The sequence below is a fragment of the Chroicocephalus ridibundus genome, chromosome 20 (genome assembly GCF_963924245.1).
Source record: "Chroicocephalus ridibundus chromosome 20, bChrRid1.1, whole genome shotgun sequence".
NCBI lineage: Eukaryota > Metazoa > Chordata > Aves > Charadriiformes > Laridae > Chroicocephalus > Chroicocephalus ridibundus.
This window is the reverse complement of record NC_086303.1, coordinates 1,074,531-1,102,356: the sequence shown is the minus strand read 5'-3', so window position 1 is coordinate 1,102,356 and position 27,826 is coordinate 1,074,531. Positions and strand designations below refer to the sequence as shown.

Below are 27,826 nucleotides of genomic sequence, written 5' to 3'. Positions count from 1 at the left end.
AGAGAGCGGAGTTCACAAGCTCTCCGATTCCTGCATGGATTGACCGCGACTCTCACGGCTGGTGGTGTGAAATTATTTTTCAGTGAACATAAAGGGACCAAGGAATTTTTTTTTTTTAAATTCCAGACAAACAGGCTGCTGGCAGAGGTGAGCACGAACAAATCTAGACCATTCCAGAAAGTTATTTTATTTTATAAATAAAGCAGTTGTTTGTAATAGAGCAGTTAAAGGAAAATCAGAGAGACACTGAAAAGAAGGAAGCTGGTACTTGACTATATCAGCCCCTCGGAGCACAGACATGGTTTTTGCTCAGGATCTGGGAGATGCATTGCTGAGCCATGCGTTCTCATGTTGATCATCCCAGGTGCAGACCTGGAATAATGAATTTTTGTTCAGAAACTCACTGCTGAAATAGGAGGAAGGCCAGAGCTGGGCTGAATCGAAGGACTAGATCATAGGGAAGCAGAGGTGGGGCTGTAGTCACACGTGTCAGGGATCCGGGGCGCCTGAGATGATGGAAGGATGGCAAGAGGCTCGTAGTCACAGACAAGTCTCCTCTTCCAGCCAAGCGTTTTTTTGTCTGGGGATATATTCCATGTTCAAGAGAAGTCAGATCTGGAATAGGGCTGCCACCCTTCTGCCTGTGGTCGCTCCAGAGTGGAGGCAGCTTGCAGAAAGCACACGCCAGCCGATGTTTCTAGGAAGGGACAGCACTGACCCACCGGCGCGCAGAGGGAATGCCGCAGGCTGGGGACGCATGGGAACCTCTGCACGTGCAGAGCAGCTCTGCATCCCAGAAGGAACGGTACCTATGCCAGGAGTTTTGGGATCACTGCTTGTGTGATTTACAGCCAGTTCTCATGAGATGCGGTTGTGCAGGACTTCTCGGAATCCAGAAGCTTAGTCAGATGTGCAGGAACCCTAGACAAATGCAGAAAACTCTCCAAATATGCCTCAGTAAAATTATTGTAAGGAAAATAAAAGGTATGTTTTAAAAACCTAAATGGCTGATAGCCTCAATCAGGCAGTTTCCATAGGAGCATGGAGTGGTCCTGCCAGCGGCAGGCGGCAACGGGATGGCCTCCCACCCCGTCGCAGATGGGGAAGGTCCTCAACAAAACTGTAAGCTGAAGCGCTAGCACGGCTGCGCCCATCGCTCTGTGCAGGAGCTAAGGCTCACGTCAGCCTGGCACGCAGCCAGGCGTCATTAAATTCTTCAAGCAGTAGATGCAAAGTTAAGGAGCTCCAGGCCTGGTCCCGCATGGACTCAGCACGCTCGTCATCATGAATAACCGATCCGCCTGGGAAGAATGTGATATAAAGCACGGGAGGGCGATAGCTGGTCACGCTGAACGTGACCCAGCCTGCACCCCGTCTCCTGCAGGCGCCGGGAGCGTGTGGTCCCTTCCAACCCAACACATTCTCTGATTCTATGATTCTGTCATCCCAGCCTCCAGCAACTCGCAGCCAAAAGCCTTTCTGACCGAGGACGGCAACTTTGTGTTCATGGCCCTTGATTGATTTACTGCCATTAGTTTGTCCATTTGCTTTTAAGCCCATTTCAACAGCTCGTGTCCTTACTGCCCTGCTGTCAGGAGTCCACACTACACCGCGCGTTGCGTGAAGCCCTTTCCCTTATAGCTCTTCTCTGAACCATTTCTATACTTGCAATTCCTCACGTCAGTTTTGTGACTTTAGACCACTAATGAACTGTGATCTGGCATTTCCATGAATATTTAATAGCCCTTAATGTGGCCCCTAACTCTGTTCATTAGAGTGGTTCCTAATAATTTGCATGCTGGGGATATCGGTACACTGCGCTGCAGTTCCCGGGGTTTTCCTTGGAACTCTGTTGAAAACTGCTGGGGGTTTTTTTAAGACTAATGAGCAAATGCCATCTGGTCTGGGGGATTTGTCACCGATCATTTAGCAGCGTGCTCGTTCTGCGATTCCTCTAACGAACAATTTGAGGCAAATCCTGTTTGGCGGCTTGATACCGCGAAAGAACCTGAAGAAGAGGAGCAGCCCCTCCACTCTGGGTGAAAGCCATGCTCTGCCAGGAGAGATGGATCCTCAGCACCTTCCCCAGGCAGAGCCAGGCAGGCACCGCAGGGTGCTGCGAGCGGGACACTCCAGCCACGAGAGGGGGCTCAGAGAAGGCACAACGAAACCAACCCAAACATCTCAGCCCAAAATGCTCTCCGTTTGGTTTGGCTACAGCAGGTAGAGCTGGAAGGGAGCAGCCTGTGGGCCTACAGACATCGCGCTCTGTCACGGGACGGTACATAGGGACATGGAGACCCACTGGGCCTGGTGGCTGCAACCACGGTATCACTGCTCCTTGGTAGACCTCCGTTCCTCCATTCCTCTGTTCCTCCGTTCCTCCGCTCCTCCGTTCCCCGGCTCCTCGCCTCGCAGCTCCCCGGGCTGGTGCCACCCGAACGCCACTCGCCTGGGGACGGCCGTGTTGTCCCAAATCTGGGTTCTTCACCCGCTGTGCAAGCCAACAGCACACAGAGCAGAGGTATTTCCAAGTTCACTCCATTAATGCACAGGAATGGGGTGCTCGTCCCAAAATGGGAGCACACCTTAGTTTCAAAAATTTCCCTTTTAGTACAATGATTATTACATATTCTAATTCATATTCATTGTTATTCTCTTTAATGACTGGTCATGATTTCTTCGCTTCCTATGTAAATTAGCGTGCAGACTCTGTTTTCTTCCTCCATTGCTCTCCGTTGGGTAGGTGGTATCACTTGGGTGGGTGGTCAATGAGTTGGTGGTCACGATCTCCCTCTGCCGAAATTCCCTTTTACCTCCTTCTCCTCTACCCTCGGCACTTTCAGGTGCTTTTCTCGGTTTGCTGGCCAGGCCTACAGTTCATCACCCTCTTGACAGGAATATCCTCCTTATTAACAAAGCTACATTGTCTAGTAGTTAGTGCCTTAATTTAATCTTAGATAAATCATGTCTAGTTACTATTTCTCGACAAATGATCAAATAGGGTTGGGGCCATATAGAGGTCTTTTAGCAGCAGCGGCAGGTTCCCTAGGTTGTTTCGATTACATGTTACATTTCATTTTTCTAGTTAATTTTTCTACAACAGCTGGGCTCTGGGTTTAACTATGGGAAAAACTTAGAAAAGGCCTCTCTGGAAGCTCAGCCTTCCCCAGCCGCCTCAGGTTTGGCCCACTGTCCCTGACAGACGGGGCCCTCCTCCGCACCAGTCATTTCTCCTCACCCTCCACCGTCCCCGCAGGCCACCCTCGGCCTACACTTGGGTTGGGACAATCCTTGTTATCAATACAGGCTGGGGGATGATGTGATGGAGAGCAGCCCTGCGGGAAAGGACCTGGGAGTTCTGGTGGATGAAAAGGGTCATTCTGCCCCTCTGCTCTGCTCTGGTGAGACCCCACCTGGAGTGCTGTGTCCAGCTCTGGAGCCCTCAGCACAAGGACATGGAGCTGTTGGAGCAGGGCCAGAGGAGGCCACGAGGATGATCCGAGGGCTGGAGCCCCTCTGCTGTGGGGACAGGCTGAGAGAGCTGGGGGGGTTCAGCCTGGAGAAGAGAAGGCTCCAGGGAGACCTTCCAGCCCCTTCCAGTCCCTGAGGGGGGCCTACAAGAAAGCCGGGGAGGGGCTGTTTGCAAGGCCATGTAGTGATAGGACGAGGGGCAATGGTTTAAACTAGAGCTGGGCAGGTTTAGATGAGACATTAGGAAGAAGTTCTTTACACTGAGGGTGGTGAGACACTGGCCCAGGTTGCCCAGAGAGGGGGTGGAGGCCCCAGCCCTGGAGACATTCAAGGCCAGGCTGGATGAGGCTCTGAGCAACCTGATCTAGTTGAAGATGTCCCTGCTACTGCAGGGGGGTTGGACTAGATGGCCTTTAGAGGTCCCTTCCAACCCAACGCATTCTATGATTGTATGATTCTACGCACCCGCCCCACACAGCCGCCCCCATGGGCCGGCAGTGACCGCGGCGGGCCGGGGCCATGGCGGCGGCGCGGGGGCCGCTGGGAGTTGTAGTCCGTGTTGGCGCCCAGGTGCGGCGGGGCGCGGGGGCCGCCGGGAGCGGCGTCCTCCCCGGCGGGCAGGTGCGGCGTCCGCCCGGCGGGAACTACATGTCCCGGGGTGCCGCGGGGCGCGGGGCGGTGCGGGCGCGGCGGCGGGGGCGTAGCGAAGATGGCGGCGGGGGCGCTGCGCCCCGCTCCCGGCTGAGGCGCCGCGCGCTCCCTGCGCCTCAGTGCGGGCGGCGGCGATGTCGGAGCCGGAGCACCTGGGCGGGAAGCGGGCCGAGTCGGCGCGGCTGCGGCGGGCCGAGCAGCTGCGGCGCTGGAAGGGCTCCCTGACCGAGCAGGAGCCGGTGGCGGCGGGGGGCGGCCGGGGCCGGCACCGAGGCGGCGGGGGGTCCCGCGTCCGCTTCGAGGAGGGGGCCGTCTTCCTGGCCGCCTGCTCCAGCGGCGACACCGAGGAGGTGAAGCGGCTGCTGGGCCGCGGCGCCCGCATCGACACCACCAACGTGGACGGGCTGACAGCCCTGCACCAGGTACCGGCATCCGGGCCCGCGGCGGCCCGGCCGCCCATTCCCTTCCCCTCCGCACCCGGGAGCGGGGCCGCGGCCCTGGGTCGCGCCGCCCTCGGCCCCGGGGCCGGGGGGGACGAGGGTTTGGGCCGCTGCCCCGGTGCTGGCGGAGGGAGAGGGCAGAGCCGTACCTGCGGGAGCGGGTGTTTATAAACACGGCGGGGGCAGGGAAGCTCCGATCCCGGCCTCATCCTGTGCTTTCGGCCGGCTCTGGAGCAGGGACCGCGGCCGGGGGCAGCGCGGCAGCAGATTCCCCTCCAGCGGCTTCATGGACCGAGTTCTCCCAGGGATATTAAGTAGCTTAATTAGCAACATAAAGCGTGGGGCTGGCAGAGCTGCCAGCCTGGCTAGGTGGCCGATTTATTAATTTTTGGAAAGCTTCTGACTTTGTGCTTGGGGTCTGCTGAAATAGCAGCACTATGAGGAAAATTTCCCGGGGGTGGAGTGGTGGTTTTTGCAAGGTCAGAAGTGTCTCATTGCCTTCTGTGCTTGTGTTATATCAGAGTTGCCTTGAAACTCCCCAAACTGCTCTTTGGCAGCCTTTGCAGGGACCAGAGAGTGCCCACGTCTCAGATAAGCGATGTAGATTCTATTAATATTCATCCAAATGTACTGAAGATCATACAGAAGTGGTCGCGGGAGTAGCCTCAGAGCGGTAAAGCCTCGCCTGTCTGGAAACATGTGCTGTGTTTCATCTGTAGCTTTTGCTGTCGTTGTGTAAATGAACAGGAATGTAAGGGAGCATGTGAAATTGCTACCCTTTAATGTTGGGAAACCTGTTGCCATCTAAGACTGATTCAGAATTTATCAGGGCCTGTGAAATCAGCGTCCCAGATTGCCGCATCTGGTCAGTGAAATGAATCTGATTTGAACCCGGGCCAGCCTCAGGAAGAAAATTTTCTTAGCTCAAGATCTCGTAGATTAAGCATGTAGTGTAACGACGGGACCGGGAAAAGAAGCACAGTCCAGGAATAACATCTGGAAATAATGTGTTTGTAAAGAATAATGCTTTAATAGCACAAATAGCAGGACAGTAATTGAGTTGATTAGGCTTTCTTCTTTGCTGGGCTGGTATTATTGGACTGAAGCATTTGGGGCATTTAAAAGCTCGGTTCACAAACTCGCTTGCTTGTGGCTGTCAGTGAACGAGGAGCAGGGATATTTATTCATTTTGTTCTGGAGTTCCAAAAATAAGTTATGAAGCAAAGAGCAGAGGAGCTTACAGACCGTCAGGTTGAATAAGACTTCAGCTGGCAAAGCAGTGAACTTCGTAATGGCTCGGCTTTTTTGGGTTTTTTTTTTTGGTATAGCAATAGCAAGTCAGCTACGCTGCTAAAGTAATCGCCGATACAGCACGTATATAGTAGTTGTAAGATAAGCAAGTAATCATATAGACACTAGTAAGAACCAGTTAGTGAAGAGCTGGTTATTGAAAGCGTTTTGACAAGCAAGAAGGCTGAATTGAAGGTGGACAGAAGTAAGGCAGAATTGGGGTGACTTCATGAGGGCTTTCCAGCCAGGATTATGATCTCTTCAGAAGTGTCCGGGTATCCTGCTGATGGACGTAATGTGACGCTTGGCCAAAAGTGTATGGTGAAGTGCATTAGACTCATCAGACAATGGGCGATGATCTCTACAAGGTCAAACTTCTTGAATGTATGACCAGCCATATATTGACAGGCAGGCTGCAAATATAATTCTGTATACGTAGAGAATTGTGTCTTAGGAGCTAAGTGTCGGGTAACATTGAACAGTAACACCTAGGGCTCGATGCTTGGAAGAGCTTTTCGATGAGTGAGTAGTCAAGCAGATGCTAGCTGAACAAGCAAGTCTCTTACGTGAAGCATTTCTTCAGAAACTTTACAGGAAGGGAGGTTGACCTTACTATGAATTTAGTAGAAATTTTGTTCCCGTGTCCCGTTGATGTATTAACATTTTCTCGTCTGCATATCTCAGACAACATCGGAGAGTGCTGAGATGTTGCTGCACACCCAAATGGAACAAACACTGATTTGTTAGAGGTTTTGCTGTGTGTGTGTATCTTGAGTCTGTAACTCTGTATCAGATGAAAATGTTTATTATCGTGGTTGAAGAGGCTTTTATGAATTCCTTACCACTGAAAGTGTCAAAAATACGTTTGTTTTCACATCACTGGGGGAATGATACTGTCTGTGATACAGTGTCAGCTGAGATCCAGTTAGGCTGAGGGTCTCCAGAGTGCATGTAGTACACGTGAGGGGTTTTTTAATAACTTCTCTTAGTATTAGAAACATAACATTATGAGGTATAGGGCAGATGGTAGTGACCGTCTGCTCTTGTTTAATACTTTTAAAACCAAACGTCCATGCAGTGAGGAAGGAAATCCTACGCACTGAGAAGAGTTTGCTTTGTTGATGGAAAGATTGGGTAAAAATTTTTTTCTTTGGTTAACTTCATATGAAGTGAGACTTGCTCTGTACAAGCGAATGTCTTTTTAGGTAATGGAAGGGTTAAGCAAGTCAATCGACTTAGTTTGTCAGAGTCGGCATCTGCTTCTACAAAACCTAAGCCCAATCTTACAATTTGGGTTAGTTTGTTTGAAGTGCACAGTGGCCCTCAACGTTGCGTGGCATTCAACAGAGGTAAAATTACACTTTCTCTAGTATCTGGGCCACTGTGACTAAGAACCTTTGTGTACTTGCTGGGTGAGAAGCTGTCTTCGCTATTTATAGCTATGAAGCTGTATTTTGAAAATAACCTTTTAAATTGCAAGTGGTGTTTCTGAGCCTCCAGCTTGCATCGTCATCCTCTTTGGAGGCACCAGGTACAGCATAAACCTACGCCACAGGCCAGCGTCTGTTATCTCTGTTGTGGCTTCAGTTATACGTGTCTTTACCTCAGTGCCTGCAAAATGCATCTGGATGAACATCAATCCCATGATTTCAGTGATTAACTTAATTCATTGAATATAGTGTATATTTGGCAATGGGTTTATGTCTAATGCAGAATGGAAAGGGAGACAGTAGCTGAATGCGAGTGAACATTTAGAAATCATCACGAAAACCACTACCAGTAGGGGAAACAAACTGTTGGTTGCCGTTGAACTTCTTTAGTGTTTGAGGATGGTGAGGAGTGGAGATGAAACTCCCGAGTGACAGATGGAACCGAGGAGTCAACTTCTATGAAAACTGAGTCTTAAGGGAAAAAAATTCTGATGCTTCTAGTTGTGAAGGCATCTCCAAATGTAATAGGCAATGCTTGTTTGTCTTTAAGGACTGGTTCACAAACGATGACAACAGAAAAGATTGTTTACCCTTTATCTGCCCTTTGGTGATTTACCTTTTGGTTTTCTGATCAAACCTGATGTTTCCCTTTTGCCTGTTCCTCGGGGAAGCGAGTTGCTCATGAAATAATTCCTGAGTTTGTCATTCACAATGCTCTTACAGTAGCTTGACACTTGCTTTTGACTTATTTTCAGGTGGTAATTCAGAAGCTGCTTCCTGAAAAGTCGAGTACTTTGGGCAGTGATTCGGGGTTGTATAGCGGGGGCTGGAACCTCTCTGTCAGTCCCAGTTTAAGTTGTTCCTGCTGCGGAGCCAGGGCTGTAAAATCGCAGGCATGTCCAGTTGCTCTTCAGAGCTTTACAAAGTGGCAGCCATGTCAAACTAAGGCTGGCCAATTTTTGGTTGCTGCTCAGAGAATTTGGCCCTTTACTTGCTTCCAGACGGTGTGTGCAGTCCTAGCAAAGCAGAAGGCAGCAGAATTTTTGGACGGTCGGAAAACACAGCCAGGGGTAACGCATTACAGACCACTCTCCCTACTCACAGCCATCTGGGAACTGTTGGAAGAACCATCAAGGCGCTAGCACCGGATCGAAATCCGGGAGACAGAGAGGAATGAAGAGAGGATTCCTATGTGGATTGGTGTTTTTTTCTAGCTAGGACACCACTGCTAGGGAGCATGGAGCGAAGGGTTGGAACTGCAACAGTGGCTGAAGGACCCTGGGTTTTACAGGATAGCAGTGTGACATGGGGGGATTTTGCCCCTCTGCTCCGCTCGGGGGAGACCCCCCTGCAGTGCTGCCTCCAGCGCTGGGGCACCAACAGCAGAAGGACACGGAGCTGTTGGAGCGGGGCCGGAGGAGGCCCCAGAGATGCTGGGAGGGCTGGAGCCCCTCTGCTGTGGGGACAGGCTGAGAGAGCTGGGGGGTGTTCAGCCTGGAGAAGAGAAGGCTCCAGAGAGACCTTCCAGCCCCTTCCAGTCCCTAAAGGGGCTCCAGGGAAGCTGGGGAGGGACTCTGGAGCAGGGAGGGGAGCCATGGGATGAGGGGGAACGGGTTTAAACTGGAAGAGGGGAGATTGAGATGAGATCTGAGGAAGAAATTCTTTGCTGTGAGGGCGGTGAGCCCCTGGCCCAGGGTGCCCAGAGAAGCTGTGGCTGCCCCATCCCTGGAGGGGTTCAAGGCCAGGTTGGACGGGGCTTGGAGCAACCTGGGCTGGTGGGAGGTGTCCCTGCCCGGGGCAGGGGGTGGAACGAGATGATCCTTAAGGTCCCTCCCAACCCAAACCATTTTATGATTCCGTGATAACTGAGATAGATCCAACAGTCATTACCTGCGCAGAGTGCTCATACGGCAGCAGCTTCTAGAAGTTTCTTAATTGCCAAAAAGTGAAAGCTAGCTTTGGCCTTGAAATGTGAAGGTAGAACACGACATGCAGGGGCGTGGAAACTCTTGAATGAAGTATCCAGGTACTCCATACACATATGGTTGGGGCATCACAGCTGTACTTAAGTTAGTTTAGCTTCTGATCTTTTAATCATGCTGATAGTGTCGTACGTCAGGCTGTGTTTTTTAAGATTGTGTGTCTGTATTGCCTAAAAATACATCAGTCCTAGTAAGACGAGGTTATCTAGGGAGAGTCATACCTTTTCCACCGCACTCTGCAAAGTTTCTTTCCAAAGGTATGCTTCTGCCAATGAAAATAGAAGTTGCAAGCTGTTTGTACTCTACTTAACGCTGCTCATCAAACTGAAATATGACACTGTCAAAAATAGGGTTTATCACTAGGGTAAGTGAAATGCTTTATTTTGGGTTTCACTTATAAATGGGAATCCAATCGTATGTGCCCTGAATAAAGGGAGAAAGCTTGGAAGCTACCTACAGTGCACCAGGAATTTATTAGACAAAGCTAATTAAAATCTGAAGTGCTGTTTTACCAACCTAATGCTTTTATTTCCTTGCTTTTGGCTTACTCAGTCCCTTTTTTGGCTTGCTGTTTTGTCCCTGTGGGTTAGTTCAATTGTCTGTCCCTTGCATCTCTATTTCAAAACAAGCTCCTAAGTGGGCAGAATTAACTCTTAGACTAAACAAACTAACCTTGAACTGAAATGAGTGAGTGCTTTGGAGAATTGCTGCTCCTTGCAGCAGTTGGAGGAAGCCTTCCTTTGTTTTGGTTAGGGGCAGTTTCTCAACTAGTTAGTGAGGCTTCTGGAAGCTGAAGCCAACCACAGCATCGCTCAGCTACTGGTTGCTGGGAGGAAACTTAACGCTGGTTTAGCAACTAGATGGATATTTGTGATGGGAAATGCACATCTTCATTGTTTCCTTCCTCAGCCTCTGTTTATCCTGTCTAGGCTGGAGAGGAGTCAAGCTCTGTCGCTCCCCATAAACAGGGAGCAAGGGAACCGATAGGATTTTCAGCTACAACTTCCTTTATGGCAGCAGCTAGAAGCGATGACCCTGGTCCCTTAGTGCTGCCTGTGGAGGAGTTCTCATCTACAGCAGTGCTGCCACGCAGTCCAGGGCTCTGGCCCCACATGGAAATCTCCTTTGGAAAGCGAAGGTATTTTAGGGAAAGCTTGTTATACTTAATATCAGCTGAAAGCTTTCTGACTTCTGCAAATAGAATTTTTCAGCCTGCATTAGAGATGGAGACAAGTCTTTAATGCTGCATATTTGTCTGAATCAACAATGTTTGATAAGATTGGAAGCCAGCTCAGCAAAAAATGCAGGAATGAGCAATGAATGCGGTGGCTGTTCCAGAGCGGTGTCTCCCAGCTCCTGGTGGCATGGCTGAAACCTGCTGAAACCTTAAAGGCAACGTTTACATGCAGAACTCTCTCAGCTGTAACCTAGATTAAACTTCCCTCACCCTGGTATTTTTTTGCAATTTATAATGTCTCCTGTTTGTTTTAACTGCGAGTGTTAGGGGCTGGGTGCTGGTTCTATTACGAACAGGTTTAGAGATTTAGAATTCAGATTAGGTACTGTGGGGCTTGTGAGACATCTTAAGTGCTGGGTGTTGTAATATACTGAGATAATAACTGGCTAATATTAAAATATAAGACTTTTGAGTTGGTATGCTAGCTCTCAATTGACGATTATTATATACCATAAGTCAAAAAGGCCTGTCAGACTGTGCATATTAGAGCAATCTTTTTAAGAAGGTTGGGAGGGGGGAATATTGAATATTATGTAAGTCGTTGTATAAATTGAGATTTTTTTCTTTCTAACTTTTGAATACAAATGAGGGCAGGGGGAGCATTAAACACTCTGAAACGTTTGCTCTGCTTTGTAAAAAAAAAAAAAAAAAAAAAAAAAAAAACCAACCAAAAAAAAAACAACAAACCTGTGTTTGTGCACAGGGCTGGGAAAAAAAAATGAACAGAAGAGAAACCCAGACCCCTGCAGAAGAGTAGCAGCCCCCACCCTGCAGTTGCAGGCTCTCCAAAGGAGTGAACTGTTTGACCTGCTGATAATGGTATGGCCCCAGCACGATGAAGGTACCCAGTATAAATCCTGGGATCTGAGTCTGCAGTTTATTTTCAGCTGTCCTTCTGAAGGGAGGTGCAACAGCTGTCCCTGCAATCTCCTTTATTGGGCTGCAGCAAACTGATCTGCACGGGGCTGAAAGGTGCAGCCCGCAGGAGGTGTTCGATACGCCTGGGCAGGAAAATGTCAGTTTATAAGAATTTTGAGGGAATTTGGTGGGGATTTAGGCACCTATTTTTTACGGGGCTCGCTTCAGCATGAATGGAATTACAAACAGCTTCATGGTGAGCAGAGTCCACACAGGCCTGTGCAGAGAAACATTGCAGGCTGCTGTCAACTGCTTGAAAATGGAGGGGGCTGAGATGTGCCTGTGCTGCCGGAGCCCTTCGGAGCACGACTGCGTCCGGAGCTCCAACCTACACAACTAAGAGGTGTCAAATTGTATTTCCTCTCTGCACTCCAGAGATTCATCTCTAGCTGTGGTGGAACAGGACCATTCTTAAATACTTAATTCTTAAAACATGGTTTTCAGAAGAAATGTGCTTTTCTAGGTTCCCAGGCTAGTGAGGATGATGTTCCGCGTTGCTGACGGCTGAATCCCGAGTCAGGCCTCTTTTTGCTCATCAAGCTGTTGACAATCACGAACATCAAAATTCTTGGTTCAGACACCTACGCAATTTCTCATGACAGCATTCATTCGTAATAATTACAACGTGCAGTACTTACAAATTACTGGTATTTTAGAAGAGACATCTATGTGCACTCTTGTTAAATATTTTTGTGTTGAACCAATTTTTGAAAGATCAGTCTCCCTCCAGCTTTAAGCTCTCAGCTTAAATATAGTCTTTGCTTATCTGAAAACAGCTGAAAATAACAGAAAATTCACTCTTTAAAGAGAGTAAATGGTGTGAAATTTTTTAATGCTGTTTTTTTCTTAGTGGCTTGTTTCCTGTAGCTGAAAAAAAAATAGAACAGTCTTGACTTGTAAGAGTGTCACTAGAAATGTTTCCATCATACAATAAGCTGACCTTGCAGAGGGACACAAGCAGTTTCAGCATTGCTTTTCCAGCATTCAGCCTTGCTCATAAATCTTTGTGAAATGTACAGAATGCAGAATGACCACCTGCCATTAGCCTTTTATGTGTCACTGCCTTTTCAGGGTAAAACTAAACCTGGCCCCTCTCTGGTACTCTGAGCCGGAGCATTGATTTGCCACAGCGATTGCTCACCATCCATTTCTGGAATCTGTCTGAAGCCACCTCCTATTTATAATTTGTCATTCCCCGCTGTCTTAGACAGTTAATGCGATTTCGTTACAAAGCTTTATGCTTTTTTTTTTTTTTCCCATCTGAAATCATACTCATAGTACCAGGCCTCGTCTAAACACAACTGCAACTGCTGGTTTAGCACGGGGCGATTCCAACGGTGATTTAGGGAACTGATGGAGCTTTGTGTGGGGGCTCTGCTGCCCCAACCTGGCTTACGTCTGTTTAGTTTGGACGTGTAAATATAATACTGTAACCCAAATGCACGTAAACCAGCTTGAAGCTGCTAGGGCCCGCACATGGAGCTGTGCCAAATTACCCGTACTGGTTTTGTGCCTGAATTGGTGCATCCCGCAGTACTGCGGCAATGGTCGCCTTCTGAGTCGAAGTGAAGCAGGGTTTCTCTTCCTCTTCCAGGATTTGAATTCATATGAACTGTCAGCCTTACCCAAAATGATTATTAATTATGATTGATCCCGAGTGACAGCGCGATGTTTGGTGTGAGAGATGTCAATCGGTGTTTCTCCCTTGGCAGGTGGTTGGGGCAGGCTGTAAGTAATGGGGCTTGCGTTACTTGTGCTGGTGTAGCTGGGACCTGCGCTGAGTTACACCGTTGACAGAGACCTTGCCTCTGCCAGCAGAAATCATCAGGATATTTGCCTTGAATACCATTGCGGTTTTGGAGGATGAAGTGTTCTAAATCTTTATCTAACAAGCCATTTTTCTACCCCGTTTGCTCGCTGGTTTCTGTAAGCGGGATGGCATGCTCTCCAGCGTAGGCAGGTTTGGTGTTTTTGTGGGTAACAACCAAATCGGAGCTAACTGGTTGCGTTAGCACAGCCGACACCTCTCTGGGAAGAGGTGCGTATCCTGCGCCCGGTGGGAGTTTAACTGCGCCTGGGACAATCGTACAAACGCTACAGATTTGCCAAGTGTCTGATTTAATTTTTTTAAGTGGCGTGATCATGCCAGCAGAAGTTCCTGTGTTAGCAAACCGCGTGCCCTTGCTTGAGTCTTTTAATGAACATCTCGAGTGATGTTGTTACTCTTGGTATGATCTACACGTTGCATTAATGTAACAACTTCAGTTAGCAGAAATGATTACACTGGCAAAGATGCTTTCAAAGCAAGCTGATGGCACATGCAAAATGCTACGTTCCAGCCTATTACCACAACATCTTCCTTTTTGGATGGTTTTTAAGCAGTCTACAGCAAGTATTTTAAGCAGAATTAAGAGTACGGAGCTGACATAGCTGTCCCTAGAGAAGGTTAGAAAGTGCTGCTGGCTTGCTTCCGAAAGAGGTAGTGTCTAGGTTAAGCCTTCAAAGCTGGTTTCATCACTTGATGCCGGCTTTCAGTGCTTGTCTTGCTTGGTGCTGCTTCACTGTGTTCTTAGGAAGCCGACTGAACTACACCGGGCTCCAGCCAGCTCAGCTCACTACGTGCTGGTATTCCCATCAGTCTGGTTGGCTTTTAGGGGATTCTGTGTGCTGTGCACAGCTTCGAGAGGTAGAAGTTGTGTTCAAAATTACTGTTTCAAAGACTTTTGAGACGCAGAAAGTCAATGTTGTGTATCAGAGTCTCTTCCAGACTGTTATATTGATAGCCCGTAAAAGCAGTTATCTTGACTGCCTCTCGCCTGTCCGCTCTGCCTCCCTGAGAACTTGGCAGGCCTTTTTCTGCAGAGTTGCTTTCCAGCCAGTTGCCCCGGTCTGTGTTGTTGCAAGGAGTAACTCTGTCCCAGGGGCAGGACTTTGCATTTGCCTCGGTTGACCTTCACAAGCTCTCCACCAGGCCACGTCACCCGCCTGTGTAGGTCCCTCCAAGAAGGATCTCCTGCCCCAGCCACACCAACCAGTTTGATATCATCTACAAACTTGTCAAGAGTGCCCTCTGTCCCATAATTGGTGTTAATCAAGTTTGTTAATAAAGACATTGAATTGTATTGGCCCCGAGGTTGATACCCTGAGGGATGCCACTGGTAAACAGCTGCCAGCTGGACTTTGTACGGCTGATCACCTTTTGAGCCTGATATTCTGACAATTTTCCATCGCTTTAACTTCTGCTTCTGTAGTCCAGCTCTCGCCTATCTGGCTGTTATGAACACTGTCAGTCAAAGGTGTACCACGCTTGCTCTCCCGTCATCCACCCAGCCAGCTTGTCACCATGGAGGGCAATCAAGTTAGGCAAGATTTGCCACTGGTAAATCCATGCTGGCTGGTCCCAGTCACCGCCACCTCCTGCATGCAGCTGGAAATAGCTTTTGGGAAGGTTTAGTACATCACCTTTCCAGGGACTAAGGTGGGACTGACAGGCCCTGGATCCTTCTTGTGTGATGGGTGGTGTTTGCCTGTCATCAGGAGCCTCCCTTTGTCATCACGACCTTTGAAGCTGACAGTGACTTTGCAGTGACATCAGCCAGCTCCCTCCTCAGCCGTGTCTGCATCCTGCCTGGTCCCAAAAGTGATCTGTGGCCATTCCTTCCCCTTTCTCCTGGATCGGGTCTCTGGTGCCGCACAATGTAGCTGGTAGGACCAGTCTGCTTTTCCTGGGAACTCTCCTTAGTCCATTCCTTCTGGTGTGTCTGCCCATCTTGTCGTACCAGCCTCAACGCTTCCGTGGTTGTGTGCGCTGCGTGAAACTTCACCCTTACTCGCCTGTAGCTCTTTGCAGTGACTGTCAAACGCTCCTGTGCACAGCAAACTAAACATTTCTAGGGCGTTTTCCTGATTTCCTTATCTCCCTGACTTTTTTTTTTTTTCTTCCTTCTAAAAAAATTTAAGTTTTAAGGTGAGGTCCCTGCCGGGAGGGAAATAGGAGGGGTTCTTTCTAGTTGACTGGTCTCTTAACTTCTTCAGAGTTCAGTCTTGCAGGAACACGGCTAGTGAGCAACTGCTGTCGTCTCATACCTGCGATGCCTTTCCTAGTTTTTGGTGCAAACTTGCACAATGACTTAACCAATGATTCAAAACTGCTTATCTGTCAGCACCAGTTCAGTTTGAAGGCATGTCATGACCTCTTTTCTTCAGGAGTAGACACGCAATAAGAAGTGATGCCAGGTAATATCTCCCAAGGGAGATGATGATTGTGGATTTTTGTTTCTTACTAACACTTTGCTAAATGCTTCTTAACCATCGTGTAGTACAGACATTGGTGGCGGTTAAGGCTGGGGGTATTCTCTTATCTTTCTTGGCTGCCTTAATTTTATTAATGGGCTTAGCAATTGTCTTCCAGTTGATGAAGAACACGTCTCTTTGCAGCCGTGTGCAGAAGGCTGACACTGTAGGAAGTGCTGTAAAGCAAGCTGAACTGTTATTTTTCTCTTGAGAGTCCACTTTAGTTGAGCCCTTTTTACTTTCAGTCCAGCTACCAGTTTAATCACTGTTGCACTTAAATATTAACTGTTAATCAGCGCCTTCGGAGCACGGGAAGGGGTGCGGGAGGCAGTAGGGTAGGATCGGGCTCTGTGGAGGGGATGAGCAGCTGCAGCCGTTGTAGCCAGCGCGTGCGTGGTGGCCTCCCAGTCCCTGCGGATCACCTGTGAGAGTGAGCAGCCGTAGGCCAGTGGGGCTTAGCTTGTGTCCTTGCAGAAAGCATGTCTTAGGGTCCAGCTTTGCTTAACCTCACCACCCGCGCGAACTTGTGAAGAGTCGGCCAGGGCTGTTTGGCCCCGTGTGCCCAGCAGATGGATTTGTTACCCTGGGGGAGCTGGGTTTAAGAAGTAGCTTTGAGTGCCAAGCTTTCATGCAGGCAAAGCACTGTTCCTGCCAGCGGATGGGGAAACCTGGCTGGTAGGTAGGACTCAGCAGCTCCCGGGATTTGTAGACCAGGCCTTCCGCAAGCAGGGCAGCGAGGGGAGAGGCAGTTTTGGCAGCTTAAGTCATAGAATGTGTTGGGTTGGAAGGGACCTCTAAAGGCCATCTAGTCCAACCCCCCTGCAGAAGCAGGGACATCTTTAACTAGATCAGGTTGCTCAGAGCCTCATCAAGCCTGGCCTTGAATGTCTCCAGGGCTGGGGCCTCCACCCCCTCTCTGGGCAACCTGGGCCAGTGTCTCACCACCCTCAGTGTAAAGAACTTCTTCCTAATGTCTCATCTAAACCTGCCCAGCTCTAGTTTAAACCATTGCCCCTCATCCTATCACTACAAGTCCCTCCCTTGGGCCAAGCTTTGGCTAGGAGGAGAAAGAGCCGGTGAGCAAAATAGCACTGTTTTACAACTTGTTGCTCTGTATTCCTTTCGGTTGTCCTGGGTCGGATCTGAGTCTTGTTTGTTGGCTGCTCCTGCATCCCTGAGGTATGTGTGCTGCTCCAGGGCAGTGCCAACAGTTTGTGGACCAAAGTGCCACTCCAGGGGTTTGGACTGTCCGGGAGCTATTGCGCATGTCCCCAGTCCCCACATTCCCCACTTGCCTACCCACTGCCTTTTGTTTCCCAGACCTGTGAGCTTCTCTCAGTCTAATTAATTTGGGGGGAAAGCTGAAAGGCAGTGAGTCCCCAGAGCTCCTCAGAGTCTGTACTTCTCGTCCCAGTACCATCCCCAGTGTGAGGTGAGCAGCATCTGAGGGTGTGTTAGCCCTCCATGCAAAGGCGCGATACATGAGCCTTCCTCCTTTCGGGTAAGATTGTCCACACCTCTGCTCCTGGAGTTTGCATCCCTTCCCTGGTCACACACGTTCCTCAGTCTCTGCTTTTATATGTGGAACTGGAAGGTGGAATATATTTAGGGAGGTGGGTGCATGAGGGCCTGGTGTATTTGCTGCAGACAAATAGAACTTACGCAAACTTCTGCATGTTGTATCTGTGGAACAGAGGGACTTATAATGAAGAAAATTGAAAAGTGATCATTTAGTGGAATTTAAATGCTAATTATTTCAAAATCGAAAGAGTGATAAATTGTTCCTTGTGACATGTCATCTGTGACATGGGGTAGCCTGTGTACTTTCTCCTCTCCTGTATGTATCCTCCCTGCTGTATTCAGGGAGCACACAGTGTTGGTTTTTTCTGGGGAGTATTGGGAGAGTCTGAGTCTTGGATACAGCTCAGCCAAGTAGTTTCAAATGACAAATCTGTCCCAGTTTTGCCATTGTGCGCTGAACAGTTTTCTGTTGCTTCTCAGCAGTACTGTGTCTGCATGCCTTCAGTCTTTCCTGTACGAAGATCTCTTAAAATAAAAATGGAGGTTTCTGAGCTTTACCAAGCTGTGGTATTGACAGAAGAGGTTCCAGAACTGCTCAGACAAATGAAAAGTGTCGGGTCTTCAGCACCAGCTGGTGTTTGTTCAGGAGGAACTGGCCTATGAAGTCACTAAGCTATTATCGTTTGTGTGTAACATATCACTTAAACCAAGTACCAGAGGAGCATCCTTGCGGCAGGACCGCGTCGATGGGAAGTGACAGTTCCCTGTGTGCTGCTGGTTTCCAAAAAGGACTCCAAGAAGAACCTGGGAAATGATAAGCTCAAAGGAGTCCACGAGCACGAGGAGAGGTGAAATCGGGTTGAGGTGGTACGTTTGCATTTCCAAAACACTTTTGACAAGGCCCTCTGTGGAAGCCCTGTGAAACAAAGCTGTTGTGACATGAAAAGAGATCTTAGAATTGATTAATTACTGTCTGAAAGAGATAGAACAAAGGCTAGGAATAAAAGATGAGTTTACAGGCGGAAGGGGAGTTCTCCTGTGCATCCCCCCTGGAGTCCGTGCTGCTCTGCACACCCATGTGTGAGGTGGGCAAGGGATGGAATAAAGAGTGAGGTGACAGTTTGTCGATGGTGCTGCATATTCAGGATAATAAAAACGCAAGCTGGCAGTGAAGGGTTTCACAATACTGGTTAATTTGCTGATAAAATGGCTGGCAAAATTTGGTCAGTGAATGGGAAGTAATGTTTATGGGGAAATAGTGGATTCCAATCCAGCTGTTCCAGGCTGGAAGAGTTTTCTGGGGATTTAATTTAATAGCACGGAACTACTGCAGTGGGGAAAAAAAGCAAATCGACCAGGAGGAATTGTCAAGAAAGGAATAAATAAAGTACAAATCATAAAGCCAGGATAAGTTCATGTTGTGCCCATCTGTAGATTAGTATGTGCAGTCCTCTTTCTACCATCTCAAAAAAAAAAAAAAAAGTAGACATTAGAAAGGTACAGGAAATAACAGCAAAGGCATCAAAGTCATGGAGTGGTTTCTGTACAAGGAAAGATCAAAACTGTCTACGATTCTTTCTGGCCGGTGGAAAGCCACAAGCACAGATAGAGGTGTCCAAAATTATATGTAAGACGTGATTAAGAATGTTTGCTTTTTCCCACAAGGAAGAATTAAAGGACATCAGAATTTAAAAGAAATATATATTTTTTTTTTTTTCATCCAGTGTAAAATTCAGCTGTGGAACTAATTGCTTTAGGACCTAGTTCATGCCAAAAGCTTAGATATGTGCAGAAACTGCTTGATGGGAATGAATTCTCACTCTGTGAGTTCAGCTACAGATTGCCAGGCTCTAGGATGGTGTGCCAGGAAGACTCCCTCTGTGATATAAAGAATAATTAAAAAGGTATTATTTATTACAGATTAGAGTTGAGAAATAAGATAGGGGAGAATTATTAAGGCCAAATATCTTCTCAAGTATTGGAGCAATAGTTTTAAAATGAAAATCCAGTGATTTTTAGAAGGCTAAGTAACACTATATTGCATAAATGGTGGGCAATTACCCTTTATATTTAATAGGCAATTTTATTGAATTTTTGGGTAACTTGCTGCGGTGGCATGAAGATTGTATTTCATAGTGTTCTCTGAACTAGAAGAAAGAATGTGTATATGTGTGGGATATCACCTTGCTAGTCCACACGTTTTTGACCCTTTTTCTATTCCTGGCTTGCAGTAGCCTGAACTGATACCTGACTGAAGGCCGTATCGAGGTATTCTTGCAAAGGATGGATTTCATCTTCACTTTGCGGTTTGCTCAAGCTTTTATTTTCTTTTTTGGGTGACTGACAAACAGAATTTGACCTTCGCAGCCCTAAATGGCTTGTCTTTTGAATTGATATCGCTGGAGTTATTCTGAACAAGCATTCCCTCACGCTGAAAAAGATAAGTGGTAAATTTGTCTGTCTCTTGATGAGGGACTTCAGGACGGTGCCAACCTGTGTGCCTGCAGAGCCAAGGTTTAAACTTCAGAGCATATTGCATGAGTTATTTTTGATCCTTTATTAATAGCTGCTATAGAAGGAGCCCAATGCTTATGGCCAAATATTGTCTTATAGCTATTTCCAGTATTGGCTTGTCTTCAGTCTACAACTCGGTCGGTCCACAAAATCCCTTCTTTTCCATTTAGTTTAGGTGCTGTTAATCTTTAAGAAAATTGTTCAACGTTGCAGAAAGCGAGCAAGGAACAAAGAATTGATTGTAGTCATTGGGAGGGAATCCATGTGCTGACATTATGCCCAGCTTCCTGCAAATTTTGCTGGTGACTTAAAAATTCAAGCCCTGTCCAAAACAAGAACTGCTGTATTAGGGAAAATAAGACATTTTAATGTAATCTGATTCCAGGGTTATCTTTTAAAATACAGCGTTATGGTGATGTTAAGGGTCTCCTCAGAGCCTTGGAGATTTGGGGATACCTGTTGTTGAGAAAGCTACCAGGTCTTTATTATTTTTATTTTTTTTTGTTGCTATGGCCTGGTCTCAGTTATGCCAACCGCTCACCCCTTCTCCAGTCTGTCTCAGCTGCTTTCCCAGTCCTTTGGCTCTCTGAGCAGTGCTTTGATAGTTCTCCTGTTGTATGACGCTGAAAGCTGCATCTCTTCTTCTACGTTTGTTTGGCTTTTTGTCATTTGCTCATTCTTAGACCAGTGTGAGAAGCCCCGTCTGCCTGTCTCGGCGGTGAGGGCAGGCTGCTGCACTGGTAGAGTTACAGATGTGTGGGTCATGGCAATCCCAGGGTCCTGGCAATCCCAGGCACAAATCCAGGCTGGGCGGAGAACGGCTGGAGAGCAGCCCTGAGAAGGACTCGGGGGTGCTGGTGGACGAGAAGCTCAACATGAGCTGGCAATGCGTGCTTGCAGCCCAGAAAGCCAACCACATCCTGGGCCGCATCAAAAGAAGCGTGGCCAGCAGGATGAGGGAGGTGATTCTACCCCTCTGCTCTGGTGAGACCCCACCTGGAGCGCTGTGTCCAGCTCTGGAGTCCTCAGCACAAGAAGGACATGGACCTGTTGGAGTGGGGCCAGAGGAGGCCATGAGGATAATCCGAGGGCTGGAGCCCTTCTGCTGGGAGGACAGGCTGGGAGAGTTGGGGGGGTTCAGCCTGGAGAAGAGAAGGCTCCGGGGAGACCTTCCAGCCCCTTCCAGTCCCTAAAGGGGCTCCAGGAAAGCTGGGGAGGGACTCTGGATCAGGGAGGGGAGCCATGGGATGAGGGGTAACAGCCTCGAACTGAAAGAGGGGAGATTTAGATTGGATATCAGGAAGAAATTCTTTACCGTGAGGGTGGTGAGGCACTGGAACAGGTTGCACGGGGAGGTTGCAATGCCCCATCCCTGGAGGGGTTCAAGGCCAGGTTGGACGGGGCTTGGAGCAACCTGGTCCGGTGGGAGGTGTCCCTGCCCAGGGCAGGGGGGTTGGAACTAGATGGTCTTTAAGGTCCCTTCCAACCCGAACCATTCTGTGATTCTGTGGCTGGAAGAAACCACAGAAGACCTTCTGGTCCAGCCCTCTGCGCTAAGGCACGGACAGGTTTATCAGAATTTTTCCAAAAGGCAGTTAACTAATCCCTTCCTAAACATTTTCCCGAAGAACTCGTCCACGCCTCCCCTGGTGGCCTGCTCCAGCACTGGCAAGCTGAGCAGTTAGGAAGCATTTCTCAGTGTTTGACCCAATTCCATTTTCTTCCAAATGAAACTGAATTCTTTGTTTTCCTCTGGTTGCAATTGCTTCCCTTTCATAACAGCCTTCTCACTACTGGAAGACTCTGTTCTCCTCAAACTTTTTTTTTCTTTTACCTAGATACCGTAAAGCTGGTTTTATTTAACCTTTCCAACTAGTTGATGTTCTTCTAAACTTGCAGTGAGCCTTGTTGTTCTCCTCTGGGCTTCTTAGGAGTATGTTGCTTTCAAATTGAATGTGGTACTTAAGTGGAGATCCCTCCAGCCCAGGACTAATTTTCTTTGGGGCCTTACTACCAGCCGTTGTCTGTAATGTATTCCAGAATGAGATTTGCTTTCTTCTTCAGCAGCACCCCACTGAGTCATTCAGCCAAGCCTTAATTACCCAGCGGGGATGGAGATGAGGGGATGGTAAAGCAAAATTAGAAGTAATGGTATCAATCATTAATGCTGTAACAATACATTTAGTAAATGTTGCTTTGAAAGATGGAGACCCTAAGCAAGCAGCATGCGCCCTGCAGCGTGGGAGCTGCCGGGGTCGGCGCGGTGCGTTGGCCATGGTGGCCGAGACCTGGCAGGAGCAGAGTTGCCCTCCCAGGAGTGAGACCTGTCGCGGTGGTCTCGAGGGGGTATCTGGGCAGTGACCCACTCTGATGCACGGTCCTTTTTGTCCTTGTTTTGCCTTCAGATGTCTCCCACCTATGTGTAGGAATTTTCTTGTTTTGTTTTGTTGTAAGAACGTTTGTCAGGAGCACTTGGAGCCTGGGTTCTGTTCCCTGGAGCTCTCCGCCTTCTCCGCTTTGGTTTCATCTCACCCTGGTACAACGGGATCTGTGTTTTTATGTTTTTCTTGAGCGGGAGGAACAGAGCTGGGCCTTGTTAGTGTGTGCCGATGAGACTTGCAGAGTTTTTACCCTGCCGTGTTTACGCAGGCTCAAGGTTCTGCGGGCTGTGCCGAATCCTGCGCTCTCCTCCGACACCGTGTCCCTGCCACTACAGCTGTGGTGGGTCGAGGTTACAGCAGAGCGTGCAGCGGATGTAGAGCCAGCGTCCTGTTTTCCCCAAACCTTTTACAGCTTGTTCTCTTATCTTTCTGAATTCTTCTTTAGCCAGCTTTTTTTTTTTTTTTCCCCCAAAGAATTGTTTATTTCTGTGGTGCCCTACAAATAGTAGAAACCATATTTGTGATGCCACAGAAGAAATGCTTTTGGAAAACGGGGAAAGTTGTTCGGGGGCTATTGGATTTTTGCCATTTTTAGAAGTTAAGCTTTTTCTAATTCAAGTCCCGTTCATGTCTACGTCTCTTTTAGTTGTTGAGAATAGAATTTCTTATGATACTGAAAATCTAGTGCACCATTACGTAGGATCCTAATGATATTTTCTGGTTTGTTTTGTTCCATTACAAATAATTTCTAGAATTTGCTTTGATTTCTGAGCTTGGAGATGATGTTTTCCTCCAGCTATTTGTTATAATCCTGAGAGCTCTTTCCTGAATGGCAGTAATAAGCTCAGAGCCTTTCATTTTGTTATATGACATTAGGTGTATTTTTTGCCTGTGATTCACTCTACAGTTATCTGCATTGAGTTTCATCTGCCGTTTTATCGCCAGTTGCTCGGTATTCTAAGATTCTTCTTCAAGTTCATCCTTTTCTGTACCCTCTTGAATAGTTTCATCAGCAAACTTTCATCACCTCGCTAATCACCTCCTCGTCTAGATCCTTTATTAGTATGTTTGGCCACACAGACCTCAGGAAAGATTTCTGCAGAGATCTCCAGTCTTGGTGAGCGGCCTGGGGAGAAGCCATTAGGAGGTCTCTGTGGATTGGATCCACCTGGATCTCCCTTGCCTTTGTGCTTATTTACCCTTCAGAGGACTTTCTGCCACATACCTGCCCTCTGTAAAAGCCTTGGTGGCTCTTTTCCAAAATATCACAGTTTCCCATGTAACTGCTCTTCTGTATTGTACCATCCACTAATGTAGTGGTTCTGTTTGTCTTAGATAAGATCTCTCCCTATTCCAGGAATTTCCTCACTTCCCATTGACGACTCCTTTCGATCTTCTCAGCCACGCAGTGAGGCACTTGCCGCTTGTCCATTTCTCTGGTCCAAGATGTAGCTGTGGCAAGATTTCCAAGAGTGATACCCAAGAAATACTACTATTGAACTTTCTAACACAAGCCGTTTTGTTTCTAGAGCCTCTCCTGGTTGTGTGTCTGTCACGCCTCCAGCAGGCAAGTCACCACACCGTCCATGGCTATCACCGCCCGTCTGTCTCTGGGCCTGATCACAAGTCGCTTGCTCATGGCCTGGCTCTTGCTTCATGCTGGGAATCCAGCCTGCAACCAGGGCCGTGTCCATGGTCTTGGGGACATGTGGTCATGTTCGCAGCGAGACAGACCCATGGACTGAGAGCAGCCCTGCTGAGAAGGACTTTGGGGGTGTTGTTGGATGAGAGGCTCCACACAGGGCAGCAATGTGCGCTGGCAGCCCAGAAACCCCCCGCAGCCTGGGCTGCATCCCCAGCAGCGTGGGCAGCAGGGTGAAGGGGGGAGATTCTGCCCCTCTGCACCGCTCTGTGAGACCCCCCTGCAGTGCTGCCTCCAGCGCTGGGTCACCAACAGCAGAAGGACATGTAGCTGTTGGAGCGGGGCCGGAGGAGGCCCCGGAGATGCTGGGAGGGCTGGAGCCCCTCTGCTGTGGGGACAGGCTGAGAGAGCTGGGGGGGTTCAGCCTGGAGAAGAGAAGGCTCCTGGGAGACCTTCCAGCCCCTTCCAGTCCCTAAAGGGGCTCCAGGAAAGCTGGGAAGGGACTCTGGAGCAGGGAGGGGAGCCGTAGGACAAGGGGGAATCATTTTAAACTGGAAGAGTGGAGGTTTAGATTAGAGATTAAGAAGAAATTCTTTGCTGTGAGGGTGGTGAGTGGTGAGCCCCTGGCCCAGGTTGCCCAGAGAAGCTGTGGCTGCCCCATCCCTGGAGGGGTTCAAGGCCAGGTTGGATGGGGCTTGGAGCAACCTGGGCTGGTGGGAGGTGTCCCTGCCCAGGGCAGGGGGTGGCACTGGGTAGGCTTTAGGGTCCCTCCCAACCCAAACCATTCTGTGACTCTGTGATTCTATGTTCTGTGGGATTTTTCTCCCAACCATCAGCTCACTGCTTCCTCCTGTGAGCTCTTCCTCTTCCTTCGCAGCTGGCACAGAGGTGGGGTTGCATTGTCATGCCTCTGAAAGTCCTCCTGCATGATGCTCCTTGCTTCTTTTCCCTCTTCAGCAGAGATGGGGTGATGCACACACAAGTGAGACTGTTTCATGCCGCTGGCAGCTGGGCTTTGTCAACAAACCTTGCCCTCTCCTAAATTTCTCCTGTTCACCGTCCAGGTGATGGCACTTTGTTTCTGAGGGTTGCCTGTGCCACCCACCCACAAGACAGACTAATGGACAGGTGAGACAGTGCAAGAAACATGGAAACCACCATCTTCTAGCTGGGCTTCCACCAGGTTTTGTTTTGCTTTAGGATGAGCGATGGCTGCAGTTCAGCCGTGAGCCCGGTCGGTGTCTGGCTGCTGCTTGTGTCCGTGGCAGGCAGAGGTGGAGAGCTTGCTCTGCTCCGCCACTCCTGCCTTTGCCGGCTGCGTTCGTTGCTCTGTCCATTTCTGGCTACGTCCTTTTTTCGGCATCTGCTAGCCAGGGCTGTGTGACACTTGAAAAGTCCTGACAGAGCCCTCGATCAGGAGTTCACACTGGGCTGACGGTATCTAAACCACGCAGGGCATGCGCATGGCATCGCAGCGAGTTAACTGGGTTTACGGTACTCTTGTGAAAACATAAAAGTTTGTATCAGATCTGTATTTTTTTGATCATGGAGATCACAGGTCTTAATTAGACTCAAAACATCATTAATGTCACTAGGGAAAGTTGACACCTTGGTTGTGTCCATCTTTCAAACCAGCGAGATATCTGGTGTCGTGCTTTGACAAGAGTTCAGCGCGCGGCAGCGTCCTTAATAAGCTTCCAGTGCTCGGTTTCTCTGTGGCAGCGTCTGTGCGAGGCTTCTAGCAAAGAACTGTCATTCACGCCGCACTTGTCCCTCTTGGTGACCTTATCCCACAGGTTGTTTTCTTTAATAGATCGCTTCTTCCCAGGACCTTATTGGCCACCACCTCTCTTTTCCCATGGGCATCACCAGGACAGAGTCCCTGGCCTCAGGGCGGGCTGCTGCTGGCAGCATGGGGCTGGTGGGCCCAGAAACCAGCAGCGAATGATTTTGTTACTGGGGGCCATGCTGAGATTTGCTTTAGTTTGTTTCCCACAGGATTAAAAAAAAAAAAAAAAAACCAAACACAACCACAATGAAACAAACCAACAAAGACACTTTCCTATGGATTGAGCGGCCCTAACAGTGTCGATTGATTTTTATTTTGTTTCTTCTATTTTTTTTTTTTTCTGTGAATAAAGGCAAGCTCAAATGTGCTCTGCCTGGAAGTGTAGTTAATGTGTGAAAACTCATGCCAGTCGGATTCTCAAATATGTATCGAGCACTTGTCTTTTTCCAGTATTGAGAGTTCTTGGACAGCGTGTTACGGAAGAGATGTGCAGACTCTGCCGTAGGACTGGGAACTCCTGTATTCTCCTTCACCTGCCACTCTAAAAATGCCAGCCATAGTCCAGACCTTAATTGCTGTGTTTAGTTAGGTTTTTTTCACTATGTTTTAAGAAAATATATAGCTTAACTTCTACTGTAATAGCAAATTATGTCAAGGTTTCACTAGCATTTAAAAGAAAACGTTTCCTTAAAGCTACACCATGTGAAGTGATGTTGCAAATCCACGTCATTGTGCTGGGAACAGAAACGTTGGCAAAACCTTAGCTGTGGTTCTGTCAGGGAGAAATACTGGAATCACTTTCTTTTGCGAAAGTTTGCTTTATCCAGCAGCCTCTTTGTCTGCTCCATCCTTTGTTACGCGCCAAAGAAAATCTGGTGTCCTGTGGTGGACGTGGTGCCTTTCTCTGCTGGGAATGCCGACGCTTCAGGGCAGTTGAGCCACGATGGATCCCAGTCTCCTGTTCAGGTACGGAGCGGGAAGAATGGCAAAACCCAGAAAAACCACTTGTTTACTAGAACTGAAGGCTCTGCGTTGCACAGGACCGGAAAACGCCTGAGCAAGCTGCTGTGTGTCTGTCTAGTGATGATTTTTGCTGAGCCCCTCAGCACGCACCAGTGCTTGGAGAGCATTCAGCCACCTGAATCCGTAACTGTGAAGAAGAAAATTTCAGTTTTCCCAGGCACTGCAGGGTTGGCAATGAGAATGAATAAGTAGAATTATGGAGTGTATGTTTTTCTTTTTATAAGCCGACTTTTTTTTTTTTTCTGGCCACAAAAGTGACGTTCAGACCTTGAAGCAAAACCTAATGTGGCTGCAAGACAATGATGAGCATGAAAATCTGGGGCTAATATTCTGCTTCTGAATAAACTGTCTTTGAATCCACCGAAGGAATCTCCTCTTTCTTTTCATTTGCAGTTGAGTTGAGGTGTTTCTGCGTGTAGCTGCTCTTTTCATCATCTTTCCCCTTACTCAGTGCTAATTGGACACTTCTTGGTGTTTGCAGGAGCTCATGGTACTTCCCCTGCAGGAGCTCGTGGTAATTCCCCTACAGGAGCTTTGGCGTCTGTGAGGAAGAGCTGGTTTCCTTGGAAGCGATACCAGCCCTGGAGTGACTTTGTTGCTTCCTTTGTTGGAAAAAAAAACCCCAGTTTTCCCCTGGGCCATATGTGGTGTGAGCTGTCTGACTTGACAGAAGCAAGATGTCGGAGTGAATGGACATCTTCTGTTACGCCGCACCTTAGGGCTGTCTCAGTCCTGCCCTTCTGCTGCTCTTGTCATGTGCTTTTCATACCAGCGTAAGTGCTTGTCTGGTCCCACCGTGAGCCAGTTTAGCTCCTGGATCTGTTTAGTGGGGTGTCAAATGAGTATCAATGGGGGTTGCAGGGAGGGGGACTGCTGGCCGGGGGCACGACAGGGCAGGACGAAGGCAGCCCTGGCTTCAGCCAGCAGAGCCTGCTGCAAGAATCTGCCATGGGAGAGGCTAAAGACAGCCTGAAGTGACCAGCGGAGATTTCTCTGTCTGTCTTTGAGGTCTATAGTTAGGTAACTCAGATCTCATCTGTAGTTTGCCAAGTTGGAGCTAAAATCATTTGCAGCTGTTTTTCCATGTCTCTGACCAGTTATGGGAAGACCTAGAGAGCCTCTTCCCATAGAGGACTGTTTGCTGGAGCATGGAGTGGCCCTGCCGTGCCTTCCCACCCCTGCTCGCAGGTGTGGTGCGAGTGGAGTAACCGTGCCAAGTGGGCTGAAAAGTGATATTTGTA

General features: G+C 48.5%; 1 protein-coding gene across 5 annotated transcripts in view; it reads left to right on the top strand.

The window, feature by feature from the left end:
- The first annotated feature begins 4,101 nt into the window (after positions 1-4,101).
- PPP1R12B (protein phosphatase 1 regulatory subunit 12B) overlaps positions 4,102-27,826 on the top strand; it is a 135,127-nt gene continuing 111,402 nt past the window's right edge. The window contains exon 1 of one of the 5 annotated variants that reach the window (XM_063356811.1): positions 4,102-4,547. In XM_063356811.1, coding sequence (XP_063212881.1) covers positions 4,260-4,547 — 288 coding nt within the window. In that variant the 5' untranslated portion in view covers positions 4,102-4,259. The remainder of the gene's footprint in view (positions 4,548-27,826) is intronic. The other 4 variants (XM_063356812.1, XM_063356807.1, XM_063356808.1 and 1 more) reach the window with 4 other exon arrangements.